Source organism: Betta splendens, chromosome 4 (assembly GCF_900634795.4).
Source record: "Betta splendens chromosome 4, fBetSpl5.4, whole genome shotgun sequence".
Classification (NCBI taxonomy): Eukaryota; Metazoa; Chordata; class Actinopteri; order Anabantiformes; family Osphronemidae; genus Betta; species Betta splendens.
This window is the reverse complement of record NC_040884.2, coordinates 24071699-24091434: the sequence shown is the minus strand read 5'-3', so window position 1 is coordinate 24091434 and position 19736 is coordinate 24071699. Positions and strand designations below refer to the sequence as shown.

Genomic DNA, 19736 nt, shown 5'->3' with positions numbered 1-19736 from the left:
CCGAACTACGGACTAGACATTCATTCTGTCAGCTTTACTTCTGTCAGAAAGGTTTACATTTCTGTTTATTTTTCCATTTTCTAGAAGTTAGAAGAGATGAACACAGTTTCTCTTGATTTTATTCAAAGACCGTTTTCCTCTTCGTCTCAATGTGAAAAGTCACAAGTCTTTCACTTAATGCTTTATTCACATTGGAACTTCTTCAGAGCCAGAATCATTTTCTTTTTTAAAAAGTAGCTTCTTTCTGTAAATAAATCAGGTTTGGTGCACCAAAGGTAAACAAACCACTGACACCTGGTAACACAACTAGTGACGCGAGAAGAAGACCACGTCCTAAATGACCATGCAGCTCCTACGGACATGGACCACACGGTGGAACACAGATGCAGATGTTTACAAGCTCATGAATAGGTTTTGGTTGTCCAGGTTGGGGTAAGGTGGGAAACACTTGCCATAGGAGTTACAGAGTCCTCGTGCTATGTAGAAATGCAGAAAGCACCATTTTGCTCTGAGAGACAGGCTCTTATTTGGAAAAACATCACACTGCTCCTTTTCCCTTCTAAAGGAATGGGACGTCCCATCACGTGGAGGCCATGAGGGTGAGAGAGATGCAGTCCGCCGGGGCAGCGCGGCCTCCTACTCGGCCTTCTTGACCTTCCGCTTGCGAGCGCCTTCGCTCAGCTCCTCCTTGGTTTTGAGCGGTGACGCCGGAGCGGCGGAGGCGTGGTGGTGGTCGTCCTCCGACGCACCCAGAGGGGAACCGAACAGCAGGTGGCAAACCCAGGACTCGACGAGGGCGAAGGGGGAGCCGTGGGAGTGTCGGGCGGTCATCACCACCTGAGAGGGCAGAGAGACAGAGACGTAGACCCGCAGCACATAGACGGGGCCATCCGCACCCACCAGGACGCGGCGCTCACCTTGCTGGTGGCCATGAAGAGGGTGAAGGCCAGGATGAGGACGCTCTTGGACACTGGCAGCCAGTGAGCCTCCTGCAGCGCGAAGAGGATGGCGCCGTACAGACTGGCTTTGGTTGGGCTGCGGAGACAAAAGCCTGAAGTCAGCGACTGCACACGGGTGTGTCCCCGAGGAGACGCCAGCACCCCCGTCCACGCCGGGCCAGAGAACCTACAATGACATGTTGAGGATCTCGTTGGTCTCGGGCCTCCACACGCCGCGCAGCAGCTGCTCGAAGTTGGACATGAGAGCCACTCCGGACCCTGAGGACAAAAATAGACCGTGGAGAAAATGAGGGCAAAAAAAGTGTGCGTCCGGCGTCAATGCTCTATTGTGGCTCCTTTAGGAACAAGGACGCCTGCAGGGCCTGACTGTTACAGCTGCAGCACAACAGGGCAGCAGCCAGAGCCGCTCTCATGCATGTGACTGCAGCAACGCTCTGCTGAGAAATCAGTACGAGGTCAAGTCTTAACCAGTAGGTTTGTCTGTTAGTGAACCTAAAACTGCTCCTGCTGGTCTGAACAACAGAGTTCCCGCCTTGCGACCCCTCGTTCATGTGTAGCAGACCTTTGACGTATCCGACGATGACCATGATGAAGAGGCCGTGGTGGTAGGCGTGGTGCGCGTGGTGAACTCCCGCTGCGATCTTACGAGTGCGGACGACTTCCTTCAGAGCGACCAACACCAGCTTCACGGGCAGGAAGGCCACGCACTTATAGAAGAGGTTCAGGGGGCAGTAGAAGATGAGGTACCTGCAAGAACAGTGGAGAAAGGTTGACGTTTACGATGGACCACAGCGTCGCATTCAGGACGAGTCGCCGCTGCACCGTGGGCCGCTCTCACCACACAGCGGAGGCCAGCAGGATGTGGCTGTTGTGTTGAAAGTAGTCGACGGGGCTGTGTCCAAGCATGATGTCAGCCAGGATGTAACTACCGAAGCAGTAGAGCATGGCACAGAGCCAGGAGGCCACGGGGCTCCTGCGGGAGACCTCCACCGAGCCTGCAAGGCAAGACAGAGGGTGAGAGAGGCCCACCGGTGTGTGGGGACTGCTCTTTGGTTAAGTAGCGGATATTGAATATAAACTCAGGATTCAGTCATCCGTGTCCTTACACACGGATCCAAGTGGTCTAAACCCTGGTGTAGAAGCTCTGACATCCTGACATAATCTGTTTTTATTTTTAGAAAACTGCTGGATTACTGCCACCAATGTGAAGTGTGAAAACGTTTCCTGTTCCTACAGTCAGTGATGACTGTCACAACCGCTTATCAGCGGCTCCCGTAGGCGTCTTTATATCTGTCCACACGCAGACGACCAGTTCACGCCCTGATGAACAAACCTCCTTATCATAACCTAATATTGACTCAACTGCTCAACTGACCAGTAACTAGTCAACAAGTTGCTTCAAAGCCTTGAAGCGTTTGAAACTTGCGTGTCTATATGATTTTTAGAAATACAGTAAATGTGAATGTGGGTGAAGACCTGGACCGGTTGGAGCATTGTTAGAGACGCAGTAAATTGAGACGTGCGCGACGACAGGTGGGCGAGGGTGTCGTTGTGCGACTGAAAGCAATCCGACCCCAAGAAATACCTCCTCCCTATAAATATATTCTGCTCAACTGCTTGTAGCCGTCGGGCCTGTCTTCACCTTTGACCTCTGCTCAAGCTGACCCCAAAGCTCATTCATGTGCTCCTCTAACATGTGAAACGTGACTCTGGCGGGGCACATGTAGAGGAGGTCAAATATCAGGTCGTCTTTCCTCCGGCAGCACCAGGAGTCATTTGACTGTAAAATGAGAGATATATAAAGTGAGATATGCTTGTACAGGTGAAGTCAGATGCTACCGTCGGCCTGTTGTGTGATGAAATAATGATACAATCTATGACCCAGGATATGAACCCTCTCTGTTTGTTGACCTCCTCTAATTTACTGAGAAATACAACTAATGTATGTTTATCTGAAAACTTTGCCTCTAACATTAAAACAACACCCACATCGTTGTGACTCCATTAACCACAATGCAACGCAATAGCCAACAAGCTGTAGGAGAGTCATACAGTGGGTGCTTTACTAAAAAAGTCTCATGGCAGTTCATTCAGCTGATCAGACTTCTTGTACTTCACCTAATATTTCAACTCATCCAACCTCATGGTTACAACTCAGTCAACAACAGCTGCACTACTACTGTGGAGAGTGGATGTAGACCTGTTCCTCTGAAATCTGTCCAATCAAAGTTCCAAGCAGCCAGATGATGACACAGAATTCTAACTGTACAGTATTATGATCAATCTAATCTCCGCAGACTGCATGTCTTAGTAACAATCATCGCAACATCATCCTGGGCTTCCTCTTATTTCATATTCAGCTCCAGCAGAGGGGCTTCGGGCCCCGGACACTGTCTATTTCAGGAGCTTCTATTTATTGCCCCAGTCGCTGGAATGCAGGAGCCTTCTCTCAGGTTTCATCCTCCTCAGACGCTGCTGCTCAAATGAGGGAAACCTTGGAAAATATCAGCCATTAGTCAGAGCTGAGCGGTTTAATCTCAAACCTCTTCCTGCAGCGTAAAGGAGGTCATGCTGCAGCAGGAGCAGACCTTCCCTCCTATCGAGCATGTGGAGTTTATGTAACAGGTCATGCTTTATAAGGCTGGGGTCCTATGAAAGATAAGAGCAACATAAAGTCCATGTAGGGGTATGAGTGCAGAAAATAGACACGGTTTGATGCAAAAATGCAGCAGCGCGTGCACGTTCTCATTTCAAACAAGTGCAGGAGTTTTAATCCCTCTGGGTTCTTTCGTGTGCGGTTCTTAAGTCCTGTTCTAAACACGTCCTGACTATAAATACATGCACATTCACGCACAGGTCTGTTGCAGATGCACCTGCCAGACAACACGCAGAATATAACAAAGCGTTTGGGCTTGAACGTGGCCATGTGTAAAACACCCTTCATCTTTCGAAATGAATCTAATTTCATTTAGAAAAGTGAGAAACACACTGACCTGGCTCGTACTTGAGGTAGAGGATTGACACGATGTAATAGGCGAGATCAAACACAGGAAACATTCCCATTTTGGAGAAAGCCTGGGCAATATCGCCCAAGTTCAGAACTGTCAGCACGTCCATGATGTCTTTCGGTGAATCCCTGTCTCCTTCTTCTTGCTGTTTTTATTATTCCAACTGCGCAGTGTGGACAGAAAGCCCCCCCAGCCCGGTCCGCCGACTCTCCACCAAGCCCCCCGGTCTCAGCAGTGGAAGCCTGTGACACTCAAGCCTCCTATTAATACCACTCATCTCCACAGCCTCAGCATCATCATCATCACCGTCCTCCTCCGAGCTCCGCGCCAGCTGCTTCGTTTCTGAGGCGGCACGAGCGTTCACGCGTCAGCTGCAACAAACGCTTCCTGCCTTCACCATCCGCATCGTCGATATTTTACCGAGCCGCAAGGCGACGGGAGGTCAGAGTGTTGCCTCGAGAAGCAGCCACACGAACACACGTGTGTTTAACAAGGACAAATTGTCTTGTGCCTAGATTAAAAACAACTCGTATTCGGATGAGATCCTGCTGACACATTCAATGTCACCGCGCATTCACCTTCTTCAATAAAATACAGAAATCATAAATAATACTAACTGATGTACACTCAAACACGTCAAAAAAACAACAGTGTGGGCATTTTTAAATTACAGGGGGATGATTTCGCTGGTTATTTGTAATTCATATTTCCTAATTCCTTTAATAACCTGAGCAATGCCTTCCACTGCCGCCAGGTGGGGGGCAAGCCCGCAGAACTTAAACATTATGTACGAAATATACATTTTTAAGGGTTTGTCTGTCATAATTATTCTTGAATAGTTAATTTTAATAATGTGTTATATAAATATGTCCACGGAGAAACGTATTTAAACTTTTAATATTATTTTTTTTTCTACATTTAGGTTTAAGTTAACTTAAATTTTCTTTCGTAGATAAACGATGTACGGTAAGAAAGTGTTGTTATTCTCTGGTATTGTTATTAATAATAATAATATAAAAAATATTTGAGGAGCAACGCATTGTAGCTGTCTGTGATAGGGTCAATGAGCAACTGCTGAAATCCTATTGGACAAATCCCTGATTGCGTACGCGGACGCGGAAGTGAAGTGATTCTGTGATGTGATCAAGATGATCGGAGATCTGTTGATATTCGGGTAAATTTTAAAACGTCTCGTTTCACGAAGACATTTCCTTGTATTTAACATACTTGTTTTAAACCTGTGTAATTGTTCATAATGTTACTAATTCTGTGACGGTATATAACGCCAGATTAAAAGCTAAGTAGCTTCGTGCTAATGCCAGCTCAGCAGCTAACGTAGCTCAGCTGGTAAATAACAAACTTTCGTGTGTCTTTCAACTAAACGTATCCGTGCTTTCGGCTCCCCAGGACCTTACTGGTGAATGCAGGAGCTGTGCTGAACTTCAAGCTGTGAGTTTGCGGTCATAACATTTGATTCAGCCCCTCAAACAATTAATGTTGTCTTTATCTTCACTGTTCTGTATATAACAGTTTATTTACTGACTGGTCAAGTTTGTTTGTCAAGTACTTAAATATAGAGGGACAATTTTGTTTAAATTGGTATCGGAACATATTTTTGTTTCATGAATGAATTATTTGAAGTTGCATATAAAATGTGTTGCACTGCGTTGCAGCAAAAGGAAAGAGTCCCAGGGCTTTGGAGATGAGTCCAGAGCACCAACGACAGGTGTGTATGACTGTTACACAGAGGAGGCAATGAATGCCATGTGGGAAAGGCTTCATTACACTTATCTATTGTTCTCAAAGCCCTGTCTGATTTCAGGTGACAACATCAGAGAGTTCCTTCTCAGTCTGCGTTACTTTAGGATCTTCATCGCTTTGTGGAACATCTTCATCATGTTCTGCATGTTTGTGTGAGTAGAACTGTTTAACACTGAATATAGTAATGAGCACTCTTCTCTCTCCATTTTTAAGTGATGGCCCTTTAGTTCTTGTCACATATAAATAAAAATATAAATAAATGACATAACTTGATGTTAAATGTATTGGACATGATTTACTAGGGGACACTTTGATAAAATGTTGTAGTGAGGAATAACTCAAACTCTTATGTTATCATTTTAGTTTATTTGTTTAATATAGCACCAGGTCATCTTAAAGCACTTTACACAATAAGGGTGAAAAGCTAATAGAATTCAGAAACACAATTACAGTATATAGGAATATCCCACTTTTGAGGTTTTGAGATTTACCTCTTCAGTAGGAAGGAGCAGGTTCAAAGTTTACTACAGTGTGATTGTCATTTGACTGTAAACTACAGTTAGTTAAGTTGAACACAAACAAATTTAAAACAAATATATAGTCATGTTAATTGTAACAGAACTATGTGCGTTCATAAAAATATATTGTTATCTGCATTTCATACATATGACACTAATGTTTGTCTGCCTTTCCTTCCCACAGATTGTTTGGAGCATGAGCAGCATCTGATGTAACCAAGAAGATTCTCTAAACCTCTCTTTTAGTCCTGGTTCTTTGATCCTTTTAACTGTAATTAAGCTTATTTTTCTTGACTGTACCTTCTCAAATGCTACATCTGCCATTGTCTGTACAGGAATTTATAAATCAGTGTATTTATTCTGTCCTATAGAACTTGTTAAATATTGGATTGTTTAAGATCACTATGGAAGCAGCCCTGCCTTTGCTGGATAAATGTTGTTCTGTGCTTTATTACACATTAGAAGTCATTTCTGTCGCACCATGGTTTGCTTCTTGAATAAATGCTGGACTTAAATGTGGTGGACAGTCTCAGTAAGCATCTGGCTTGCCAGCTGTCAATAATTTTAAGAGTCTTATCAGTTAGTGATCAGTGGCCCCCACTTGCTCCTCGTGGTGTTTGGCTTTTGTTTGCCCATAGAGAATAGTTTAAGACACTATTTTAAGACTGTCATTATAGTCTTGCTTTCAAATTTTGTACCAAAGCTTTAAACTACAGTTAATCAAACTTGATGCCTAAACAGTATATATATGCCTAACAGTTCTTTCCTGTCTAATTCCAATTCATTTAGAGACTGTGCTACTTTGTGTAGTGTTTTCTACTGTTAAATCATGAGTAAACTATGTTGTTGGTTCATTCAATCAGTCTCTGCTGACCACATCAAGCATGATATTATCCACTTGAACGACTTAGCTGTGATTTTTAATTCTGAGTTGCAGTCTGTATAATTAGATGTTAGGTTGAATATTTGAAAATGACTGATCTTTACATACAACAACGTAACCGATAATTGTGTAGACGTTTGAACTGGATGAACAAGACCCTTCATACGCACAGTCTCTTACATCCCATGGAGTGCCGGGTGCATGTGCGTTGCTACCATCCAACTTTAACACATGCCACCTACAGTACAGTATACGTCTGACCTCACAGCTTACTTAAAGGATCGGGTGCTAACATCTTGGTGCCAGATACCAGAGCACACCTTCACTGATCCAGAAGAGTCTATGAAAGTGGTCCGTGTGAAGGTGTTCACAGATTAGGCTGAACACAGAGCCAGGGAAAAGCCTGAGCAGACCCTGAAACCAAACAGGAAGCCAAAGCCGGGGTAGAGAGGCTCAGTGAATGAGCAGTGGAAGGTGTAGAGGTGGCTCAGCATGTCAGAGGACACCGTGTAGAAGGACAGCGTGCCGGCAGCGTGGTCCACATACACTGCCACTCTGTTGGAATCTGAGCAGGTGGAGGAGTGGAGGACGATCTCTCTGTTGTTGTGCCACACAGAGTAACCACCAGCAGAGCAGCACAGACTCCACGACTGCTCATTTCCTCCAAACCTGCTGTCGGCTACTCCGCCTTTCCTCTTGATTCCTTCATAGCTCACTGATATCAGATCCTCTCCTTCCCACTCCACCTCCCAGTAAGAGCGGCCAGTCAGACCATCAGCACACAGCAGCTGACAGCAGTAGTCAAATCTGTCTGGGTGATCCGGGTACGACAGGTCTTTTATGGTCCACGCCACCTTTCTGTTGTTGTCGGACAGGATGAGGTTTCTGTTTGCTGTGTTTGGGTCCAGAGTGAGTTCACAGAAATCTGATAGACAAACAGAAACACCCATTAGAGCTGCAGTTGTTTAAATGTGGGTTATAAGGTGAGATCAGTTGTTATTTATGTGCCCTGGACATTTGGGTCCCCTCTTGCCCCATAATAGCACAACCCCGACCAGTAGAGGTGAACTGAATAATGGATGGACCATTTATATTCAGACTTGTGATGGCTGATTCTACACTTACAGTTGTAGCAAAACAAAGTGACCACTGTTTTACTGCAGTACAGTTGCGTTACAGACTAAGGATTTTTAAACCTGCATCAGCTAAAAAAAATCAGGACACTAGTTTCAAACACCAGGCGGCACAAAGTTGTTCAGAAGCCTCCAATACAGTGCAGCTTTACTGAGGTCCAAACGGCTCATTTCTACCTGTAACATTCATATATTACACCAAACATGTTTTATTATGAAGTATCTGTTGTGTGATCCAATGTGGCGAGTATGACGCGCAACGGTTTCTTAATAAATATATGTCATTGCATTCAAAGTAACTTATTTTCATAGACTGGACATGCCTGTTTAAATAACCTCAGATAGGTGAGTGGTTAAAACCGTTTGGGCTCCGGAGCAGCAACCTTGGTACCGGTCGTTCAGGTGTGAATGGCTCAACACATTTGACTAGACAATAGAATTTAATAGGATTAAAGCTCACCCCTATAGACCACACACCAAAATGGTGGGGCCCAAATCTGCTGTGTTACAGTGTGAGTTCTAGTCCTGGTCTTTGCTCTCTGATGCAACTGAAAAAAATGTCTTATAATTATTTTCTCTTCGCTGCAAAGTTAGAATCGCTAGGTCTACTCTAAGATAGACCTCCACCACAGCAGCAAAACTGTGTTGTTTTCATTCTCCTCCTTGCCAACATGAATTTCAGGCATTTCATTTGGTGATTAGTCTCACGGTTGCCCGGTCTGCAGCAGTTCAACAACCAACAGCTGTTCATTGTTTTAAAGCAGCACGTGGGTGCGTCTTATTTTCCCCTTGGCTGCACCGGGCAAAGCGAGTGGCTGTTCAGAACTGTTAGGAGCTCTACAGATGCATCCTGATTCACTTTGATAAACTTCCTCCAGTAATAAAAACCAGTCGTTAGCGCTGGTCACCAGCTGAGGAGATGCCGATTAATCAACATCCAAGTGCGCTCATCTTCGTTGATCGCACACAATAAAAGGCGAGACACACGAGAGAGACAGAAGCGGGGCGTCGCCGTCGGAGCAATCAGGGGACATTCCAACGCCGTGGAGCCGCTTATTTAAATGCTGATGACTTCAATCAAGTTAGAATTGCGCGCTTTTGTTTGGGTTCAACTGCCGCATGTTGGCGATGCCCTTCACTGGATGTCCTGATGTTTTGGTCCTGTGTGTCGCAATAAAAGATGAGACACATAAAGAAAGACGCACTAAACGTGGTGAGAATTTCGGTCGACTGTGCAATTATGCGTGTCATTGTAACTGAATGTCCAGTAGCTGAGGTGACTTAAGGACCTGTGGTTTGCATAAGCGACCAATCAATGCCACATGAATACAACGTACCGTGGGAGACTGAAGGGTGTGTGTTTGGAAGTGATGTGAATGATACTGTGGCGTAGATATGCTTATTTACTTGCTTATTAACGCCATCATGAAAACGTTTCTCAAAGCTTAATAACAACTGGGTTCGTTTTGCTACTAAATATGCAAGGATGTTTTGCAAAATTGGCTTTAATACCAAATCGTAAAAGAACTCCTGGGGAGCCTGTGGATATGTATAGTAATTTCCCCATTGCGGGTCAATAAAGGTATTCTATCTATGGTCCAAGTGACTCCGACGTGGGCTGTGATACTGTGACAGTGACAACAACAATATGCATGAAAATTCCGGCCGCATCGTCGTCGGCGCAAACGACCGTCTTTGTGTTTGGCCTCTTGTCTTTGAATGAAAATCTTTCTTCCACGTCCGGCTCCACCGTCTCTGGAACTGTGTCGGGAAGAATTGTTGGCTTTGTTGTGCCCGCTCGTGTTGGCGCGAATGTACGAATGCCTTGTATTGGTGATCAGCTGATCTAACCACGCCCCCACGCCGAGCTGCTACTTCCTCCACCGCGCTGTATAAATCCCACAACAGTTTTGAATGGTGTTTGCTTCTGGCTCGCGCAGTCGGCTGTTGTTATTTGCCGCTTTGTTGCGAAAAAAATGACCAAGATCTCGAAAGCACACTCTGAAGATGTGCGCGCGCTGCGTCGGGCAGGGAAGACGCTCCGTGAGATCAGGGCTCACCTTGCGTCCGCTGGAGTCAACGTGTCCGAGCGGACTGTACTCAGGCACTGTAAGGCGCGTGAGCCAAGGCGCGTGGGTCCGAGGAAAATGTTTAGGTAAGTAAAGGGTATGTTTACCATTAAAAAAAACTACCATTAAAAAACCTATTTCGATTGACGTGCTGTCTTTCTAGCCATGTTTTGGCTGCTATAGACGACCTTACTAAGAAGAATGCCGAGTTAGTGGCCAGAGATCTGCAAACGATCCTGACATCAGATTATGCAGTGAAGGTCAGCCAGACATCCATACGCTACGCCCGCAGGAAGCTGGGGTGGAAGTTCGCCAAAAAAGAATTTTGCCCGATCATATGTGAAGAAAACAGAGAAGCGCGACTGAGGCAGGCCCAGCAGTGGATTGAGAGCCGAGAACTGTTCCACAACGTGCTGTTCACCGATGAAACAACCGTGTCAGTGCAGCGTTTTGCAGGAATGAGCTTCACAAAGAGAGGACACTCCAAACTGCGACCTAAACCTCCTCTCAAGCTCCACGTTTGGGGCATGATTTCAAGGTGGGGACCAGGACCCATTATTATTTTTGAGGGGACTTTTGACCGAGAGTTTTTCGAGGAGTCCATCATCAAAAGCACAGTGGGGCCGTACGTAAGGGAGACTTTTGGAGCACGGCATCGGTTTTTCCAGGACAATGACCCCGAACACGTCGCTGCCAGCGCCTGTCTGGAGGCGGAAGGAATTAACTGGGTGCGCACGCCGGCTGAATCCCCTGACCTGAACCCTATAGAGTTAGTGTGGCCTCTGATGAAAGACTTTATTCGCACAGAAGCCAAGCCCAGAACCAAGGCGCAACTCATAGCAGCCTTGAGGTTTTACTGGAGGCACAGACTGACATCAACGCTGTGCAACACTCTGATTACTGGTTTAGCAAAAGTCCTTCCAAGAATTATAGAAAGACAGGGAGCGCACAGCGGAAGGTGATGTATTAGGACTTGTGTTGTAATATGTGCACTGAGACTAATTAAAACCGACATCACAGACATTATCTTCCATTTAATCTGGAAGTGAACTACAATTACACGGGAATGACAAAAACCACCATATCATCATTTCTTGCCTGCTCCTTGTCTGGGCTGTTTTTGACTCTGCTGTTTTAAACTAAGCCAGAAGATTGACCACCGCTTTTGCCTGTATGAAACCAGTTAAACCAGCAAGATGTTTTCATGTTGCCAAACAGTGATTTGGGCTATTATCCTTTAAATAGAGGCGTCGATCAGATGCCAGCGCTTCTTCCAATAATGTGTTTTCAACTGAATTTACAGCCAAGGTGAGAATACATTATCATATGAATGCGTGTGTCGGTGGAGGAAGGGACGAGATGAACGTTTTTGATTAAAACGCTTCACCACCTACAGCAGGGTGACAAAGTCAAGCACTCGCCACATTTGACAAGGTAAATAAAAGTAGGACTGGGCCAACTATATTAGTCATGTGATATTGTCTCATGGGCTAAATGATAATTATGAGATACCAAAGTTTTTCAGAAATTAAAATTGAAAGACTTCTCCCACCGAGACTCAAATCCGGATAAAGAATTTTCCAGTCCTGCACATTGACCACTACACTATCCAAAACCAGAACAAGGTGTGTCACACATTAGCCTTTATAAGACGGTCAACTGGTGGTTTAGAACTAGGGGGGTGAGCAGGACACTATCTACAGGCCAATGACGCAACACACACTTTAACGTGTTTAAAATTCAGCGACAATGCAGGACGAAGGAAAAAAAAGGTTGACACTTTTTTGCTATGACTGTAATTAAAGTAAATATCCATGAAATGAGTGAGTAAAAGCAAAGACACACTTACACTTCCTCAGACCTGGTTTCAACCACTGGACACCACAAGGCTCCAACCTGAAAAAGGACGTTCAGTGATTCATAGCATGCAGCACAGGCTCCATACATCACACACATTTCCTGTCAGTTCTTCTTCAGTACCAATGCTCACAACTCTCTGCCAAACAGCATCTGTGGCTGCAGAAGCCGTCCTGTTACCTCAGCGTGTCCAGCTGCCAGCTTGGATCCTCCAGTCCAGCAAGCAGCACCTTCACCCCCGTCTCTCCTGGATGATTGTAGCTGAGGTCCAGCTCTCTCAGATGGGAAGGATTGGAGCTCAGAGCTGAGGCCAGAGATTCAAACCCTTTCTCTGTGATCAGACAACCTGAAAGCCTGCACACACACAAGACAGAATCTTTGTTCCGCCAGCTGTGCATTACAGCTCCACTGCACTACTCCAACAATATGATGAATCCTGACCGCAGAGTTTCCAGAGCACAAGTCTTCAGTCCAGCAGAGAGAAGCTTCACTCCTGAGTCCTCAAGGTTGTTGTTGCTCAAGTCCAGCTCTCTCAGGCTGCAGATCTCTGAGCTGAGAACTGAGCACAGAGTTTCACAGCTTCTTGCTGAGAGGTTACATAGACTCAGCCTGGAGGAACGACAATGTAGACGGAGCAGACATTACATTTGTTGTTGTTAAGACAAGTCGGACTCAAGGACAGAAACAGCAGATGTCAGGTTTTGCTACAGTTGGTAAGTCTAAACATTTAAAGTGACCTTGTAGCAGGCTCTAACCTAAGAGTTTCCAGTGCACAGTGAGGACTCATCAATCCAATGGTCAGAAGCTTCACTCCTGAGTCCTGCAGGTCGTTGTTGCTCAGGTCCAGTTCTCTCAGGCTGGATGACTTAGAGCTGAGGACTGAGGACAGAGCTTCACAGCTTCTGTCTGACAGATTACAGCCACTCAGCCTGAAACAGTGAACAGAATGGTGGTTTGATGCCTTTAGTACACATGCTTTCACACCCATGTATGTACATGTATATTCATTTTGTTTTATCTGCTTACTGTTTCTCAGGATAGGACAATAAAAAGTTTAGTAGGAACTGACAAAAGGGTGCATGTTTGCGTGGTATACATCCATGTGTCCTCCTTCATGCTTTGACGCAGGCCAATCAACACTCAACATGGCTGCCGCTCAGTAACATCTTAAACCACAACTTTTCATTGTTTCTTTGTACTTACTGAGCTTTTCTGGAGGCTTTGACCACTGGCAGCAGCTTCAGTAGAGCATCTTCTGAAGCTGAATATTTGCTGAGGTCAAACACATCCAGTTCTTTGTCTGATGTCAGCAAGATGAAGACCAGAGCCGCCCACTGAGCAGGAGAGAGGTTCCTACTGGAGATGTTCCCTGAACTCAGGAACCCCTGGATCTCTGCTACCAAAGTCTGATCGTTCAGCTCGTTCAGACAGTGAAACAGAACGATGCTCCTCTCTGCTGAGGGAATCTCCTCAATCTTCCTCTTGATGTATCTGATATTCCTCTGCTGTGTCTGCAGGCCACTTTCTATGTGTGTCTGCAGACCTCGAAGCAGAATCTGGTTCTTTTCTAGCGAGAGGCCGAGAAGAAGGCGCAGGAACAAGTCCAAGTGTCCGTTTGGACTCAGCAAAGTCTCGTCCACTGCATTCTGGTAGAAGTGTGTCACTGCAGATTCGGCACTTCTTGTTGTGGACGTCTTGAAAACCAGCTGTTCTTCTGACAGCAGATTGACTCCAGAGTTAATGAATGTCAGATGGACGTAAAGAGCAGCCAAGAACTCCTGAACGCTCAAATGGATGAAGCAGAAGACCTTCTCCTGGTACAGCCCACTCTCTTCTCTAAAGATCTGTGTGAACACGCCTGAGTACACGGAGGCCGCTCTGACATCGATGCCGCACTCTGTCAGGTCTGAGTCATAGAAAATCAAGTTGCCTTTTCTCAGCTGCTCAAACGCAAGTTTTCCAAGAGACAGAATCGTGTTCTTGTTTTCTGGATTCCAGTGAGGATCTGTTTCCGCTCCTCCAAGGTACTTGATGTTTGTCAGTTTGGCCTGAACCACCAGGAAGTGAATGTACATCTCAGTCAGCGTTTTGGGCAGCTCTGCTTCTTCTTTGCTTTTCAGCGCCTCTTCCAGAACTGTTGCAATGATCCAGCAGAACACTGGGATGTGACACATGACATGGAGGCTTCGGGACGTCTTGATGTGGGAAACTATTCGTTCAGCCAGCTTCTCCTCTGGGAATCTCTTCCTGAAGTACTCCTCTTTCTGTGGGTCACTAAAGCCTCTCACCTCTGTGATCACGTTAACCAGATCTGACGGGATCAGACCGGCCGCTGCTGGTCGCGTGGTCATCCAGATGTGAGCAGAGGGGAGCAGTTTCCCCCTGATGAGGTTTGTCAGCAGCACATCCACTGTGGTCACCTCCGAGGCGTCACTCAGGATCTCGTTGCCTTTGAAATCGAGGGGAAGTCGACACTCGTCCAAACCATCGAAGATAAACAGAACATTAAACTCTTCAAACCTGCAGATTCCTGGTTCCTTGACTTTAATAAAGTGGTCATGGATAAGCTTCACTAAACTGTAGCGCTTGTCTTTTAGCACGTTGAGCTCTCTGAAAGTGAATGGGAATGTGAAGTCTATGTCCTGGTTGGTTTTGCCTTCAGCCCAGTCCAGAGTGTATTTCTGTGTAAGGACCGTCTTACCAATGCCAGCCACCCCCTTCATCATCACCGTCTTGACTGGTTGGAATGATCCGGGTGAGGGTTTAAATATTTCTTTGCAACTTATTGTAGTTTCTTTTTGGATTTGTTTCCTCGATGCAACTTCAATCTGTCTGGCCTCGTGCTTAGAGCTGATCTCCCCATCCTCTCCCTCTGTGATGTGCAGCTCTGTGTAGATCAGATTCAGAGGAGTTGGGTCCCTGCTTTTTCCGGTGCCCTCAAATGAATAGCGGAAGTTTTCCTTCAGAGTAGATTTGAGTTCACGCTGGCAACCGGCAGCAACAGTTCCTTTATAAATACACAGCAAACAGAATCACTGAATTAGACTGGTATTTACACAAATATCATCCTGTTAACTGTGTACAGAAGCCCTTACTGCTGTGGAGACAGTCTGCCAGCTGCACATGTTTTATCTTCAGGAAGTTCAGCGTGATCTTCAGAAATGCCTCTCTGCTGGAATCATCCAGCATCGGCTCTTCCTCCCCTGGACCCCCCAAGTAATCTGAACTCAGAAATTTCTTGTGTCTTTTAAGTTCATGTTTCACAAAATAAATGATGTTAGCCTCAAGCTCCTGCAAGAAAAAAATCTGATTTGCAAATTGTTTTTGTTATTGATTGTATTTCATGTTTTGCATATACAGACCAAAAATATCAGGTCCAGGTCTGAACGCCTATCCAGGACAGACTGGCCTCTGTTAACACACAAATGAAGCAAAATACACTGAAGGACTAATGTGTCTGGTTGAACGTTTTTTCACATACTAGATTTTTGTTTAATTATCTTTTAGAGAAACAAAAGCTTGCTCCAAATTGGACATAATCCGCTCTGAATAGATTAGATTTTGTTTAGCCTGAAGAAATTCCACAGTTGCACTTTCAAACTGCCATAGCAAAACATTGCTCAACATGGAGCCTGAGATAACTAACTGTAGTTTGTTGACGGCAGGTAACACAGTCATTAGCTTTGTCACGCTGTGCTATTGCAGTTTGTTTTCTGTAAAATGAGCTTGAAAATAAAGTACATTTAATTGATCAAAACATGCAGGTTGTTAAATGGGTCATTTACTGTGTATGGTGGGTCCAATCCTCCTCCTCAGCAAAAAACGGAGGCTCCTCCTTTGAATTATCGCTCCTCAAAGACATGCCTGGATCCAGTTTGGGACCGTATCCCTCTGCGTATTCAAACTGACGTATAGTCCAGCCAACACCTTAACAGAAGAACACACAGAACACCAAGTTCAACGCCTTTTCTCATATTGTTGTTTATTTATCTGTTAGAGACACAAACACTTGCCATTTAACGTCACATACAAGAGAACAACAGTGGAGATAGTTAGACTTTGTTCCGTCCATCCATCCATATTTTCAACCCCTTTATCTGGGTCTGGGTCGCAGGGGCAGCAGTCTAAGCAAAGAACTCCAGACTTCCATCTCTCCAGACACTTCCTGTAGCTCTTCTGGTCGGACCCTAAGGCGTTCCCAGGCCAGCCGAGAGACGTAGTCAGGCGTGGCCTGGGTTTTCCCCTGGGCCTCCTACCAGTGGGACATGCCCGGAACACCTCCCCAGGGAGGCGTCCAGGAGGCATCTGAACTAGATGCTAGAACTAGATGAACTCTCCTCCAACCTGGAGAGAGCAAAAAAAAACACCTTTTTCTGTCCGAGAACCATGGCCTCAGACCTGGAGGAACTCATTTTTATCCCAGCCGCTTCACACTCAGCTGCAAACCGCCCTAGCGCACGCTGGAAGTCCTGGCACGATTAAGCCAACAGGACAACATCATGTGCAAAAAGCAAAGACGCAATCCTGTGGTCCCCAAACCAGACCCTCTCCAGCCCCTGGCTGCGCCTAGAAATTCTGTCCATAAAATTAATGATTACTGCCGGTAATGTGAACCAAGCTCCTGCTCCAGTTGTACAGAGCACCTCCCACAGAAAACTACAAGGGACATGGTCGAATGCCTTCTCCAAGTCCACAAAATACGTGTAGACTGGTTGGGCAAACTCCCACAAACCTTTGAGCACCCTGCTGAGGGTATAAAGCTGGTCCAACCTTCCACGACCAGGTCAAAAACCACATTGTTTATCCTGTATCCGAGGTTCGGCTATCGGCCAAGTTTCCTCTCCAGTGCCCTGGCGTAGACTTTCCCAGGGAGGCTGAGAAGTGTGATCCCTCTGTAGTTGGAACACACACTCCTGTCCCCCTTTTTATAAAAAGGAACAAAAGTCCCGGTTGTCCAGTGCAGAGGAACTGTCCCCATGTTGCAGAAGAGTGTCACCCAAGACAGCCCCACAACATCTAGAGACTTGAGGTAACCCGCTGCCCTGCCAATGAGGAGCATACAAACTACCTCGGTGACCACAGCCTGGGTGATGGGCGGGTCCACCTCGGAGTCCCCTGCCTCTGCTTCCTCAGCAGAAGGCCTGTCGGAGGGATTGAGGAGATCCTCTACTTTCACCATCCGATAACATCCTCAGTCGAGGTCAACAGCTGCCCACCTCCACTGAAAACAGAGTTGGTGGAGAACTGTCTCCCCCTCCTTTAAACGGTTTTCCAAAATCTCCATGGAGGAGAATGATAGTCCTCCTCCATGGCCTGTCCGAACTCCTCCCAGGCACGAGTTTTTGCCTCAGCGACAGCACATTTGGCCCGTCTGTACCCATCAGCTGCTTCAGGGGACCCACAGGTCATCCAGACCCGATAGGACTCCTTCTTCAGCTTGATGGCATCCCTAACCTCCGACGGCCACCACCAGGTTCGGGGATTGCCACCACAACAAGCACCGGAGACTTTGCGTCCACAGCTACGAACGGCTGCGTTGACAATGGAGGTGGAGAACATGGCCCACTCAGACTCAATGTCTCCAGCCTCCCTCGGAATCTGGTCAAAGCTCTCCCGAAGGTGAAAATTAAATATCCCTCTGACAGCGGGTTTGGCCAGACGTTTCCAGCAGCCCCTTACGATACGTCTGGGTCTGTCAAGTCGTTCCAGCCTCCTTCCCTGCCAGCGGATCCAACTCACCACCAGGTGGTGATCAGTTGACAGCTCAGCCCCTCTCTTTACCTAAGTGTCCAAAACACTCAGCACTTTGTTCAGCTTGGCAAATTCCCACAGTTGTACTTTCAAAATATTTTTGCAACTTAGTGTTACTGTAAGTACAGAACACCTGACTTAATAAGTCCTAATGTAGTTTATTCCCATCGTAGAATGTAAAACTGTATGTAAATGCTTCCATATTGGCTGGTAGCAGAGTTTGGGTTCTGTAGTTTGATCTTACATGCAGTTAAAAAGCAAATATGCAACTCATCAAAACATATGCTCTAAAAATGTTAAGTTTTCATGTATAACCTATTGCTTATGATGGGCCAGATCCTCCTCCACCTTAGCACATGTCATTGATCTGGATCCATTTTTTGCTTTTCAGCTGATTTACTGTATAGTAGAGGCAGTAAAAAAACAGCAACATGTTTATACACTAACTCAAACCACATCTCTTATAGTTCTTCTAAGCCAAATTATTAAGAACCACCAGAGCCAAGATGCAGTATCTAATATTTCATATCATAACGACAGGACCAGAGGGCTGGCTGAATAGGTGCCCTTCTCATGACACAGCAGATTTAGGGATCACGTCTGTAAATAACATGCAGACACACACACGAGCATGCACGCGCGCACTAACTGCACACGCTGCACTTTCATTCGGATATATTTAAATCAGTGTCAAATTAGCCCCCCACGGTTTCTTAAGCTGACAAGTTTTCTTTCTACAATCAATTAAGTATCAGTAAATACTAAATAAGTGGTAGAGTACATTAACACATTAGCATTTATTATATTAGAGAATAATCACGTTTGCTATTTTGTGGAATTGTATTGTGTTGTGTTTTGGTTTTTGCCAGCAGGAGATGCACAAACAGCAAGGGGTCACTACTGTTGCAGATTTGTTTCTCCTGTTACAATTACACAACTATAAATATAGATCTGACTGTGACTGGGGGGTCCGTTCACTTCATTTGATGCTGTGCTGAAATATTCCACAACATTCAGCCTCCTGACAGCTTGTGGTACAAGTTACATTTTCAAACGAAGTATAATCGCTTCAGAAATGATGTGTTCACATTAAACCATGGCCATTCTATCATAGTGTATTAGTCAGTTTTCCATGAAACGTAGTTTTAGCACCTTTATACCTTTACCTGTGTAATAAAAGTAAAAGTTAACCATGTAGTAGCAAATTACTCAGCCGTTTCTGAAGCTGTAGTAGTTGTTGTGGGCTATAATGAAATGTGAACGGACGCTGCGATGGTTCCGCGTAGTGACGACTGCGACGAAACGCACTTACAAACAGTTATAACTATATGAAGAAACTTCGGATGACGCTCGGCTTTTACTTAACTGCAGAATTAGAACCAATCAAAGCGTCGTATTTCCTGACTCTAACGGTAATGAACCATTTAAATAAGGGGTCGCGGCTCGTCCGCGTCACGCTGCTAAGGCTCGTCAGGTCGAAAGCAGCGGGACGCAAGTCTCATTAAAAAGTCTACAACATGAAGTGTCGGGTACAATACCTCGAGAGCCTGAGAAAACACATCCGAGTGCAGCGAGTCCTGCTGCGGAGTTGAAGCCACGGTGGGAGTTGAAGGGTTAAAGTTACGGAATGCAGAGCGTCAGAGGTTCGTCCAGTGCGCTGCCGTGAGGAGACTGCTGCTGAACTCTTCACCTCCTCCACAGTTATCGGGATGTTGTGACCACCCTCTTCCCTGTCTGTTATAACACACAGCCGAACTAAGTCACTCGCTTGTGTCGCTACTTTCATTTCCTTTCATT

At 45.7% G+C, this 19736-nt stretch overlaps 3 protein-coding genes across 3 annotated transcripts; 1 reads left to right on the top strand and 2 right to left on the bottom strand.

Annotated features, from left to right (window-relative positions):
* Positions 1-101: 101 nt before the first annotated feature.
* tmem38a (transmembrane protein 38A) lies at positions 102-4420 on the bottom strand. The gene is made up of 6 exons (XM_029146368.3): positions 3953-4420; positions 1798-1954; positions 1522-1706; positions 1130-1217; positions 918-1035; positions 102-837 (listed from the first exon to the last, which is right to left on the bottom strand). The coding sequence occupies exons 1-6, from the start codon at positions 4074-4076 to the stop codon at positions 637-639; spliced, it is 873 nt and encodes a 290-aa protein (XP_029002201.1). The 5' UTR covers positions 4077-4420; the 3' UTR covers positions 102-636.
* A 605-nt stretch (positions 4421-5025) lies between these two features.
* Positions 5026-6765, top strand: smim7 (small integral membrane protein 7). The gene is made up of 5 exons (XM_029146369.3): positions 5026-5141; positions 5375-5416; positions 5641-5693; positions 5790-5880; positions 6431-6765. Exons 1-5 carry the CDS (start codon positions 5116-5118, stop codon positions 6444-6446), a joined length of 228 nt encoding a protein of 75 aa, XP_029002202.1. The 5' UTR covers positions 5026-5115; the 3' UTR covers positions 6447-6765.
* Positions 6431-19634, bottom strand: LOC114853234 (NLR family CARD domain-containing protein 3-like). The gene is made up of 10 exons (XM_029146367.3): positions 19478-19634; positions 15974-16115; positions 15551-15599; positions 15284-15479; positions 13392-15195; positions 12944-13117; positions 12630-12797; positions 12369-12542; positions 12181-12227; positions 6431-8054 (listed from the first exon to the last, which is right to left on the bottom strand). Exons 2-10 carry the CDS (start codon positions 16048-16050, stop codon positions 7504-7506), a joined length of 3240 nt encoding a protein of 1079 aa, XP_029002200.1. The 5' UTR covers positions 16051-16115; positions 19478-19634; the 3' UTR covers positions 6431-7503.
* Between the last annotated feature and the right edge of the window lie 102 nt (positions 19635-19736).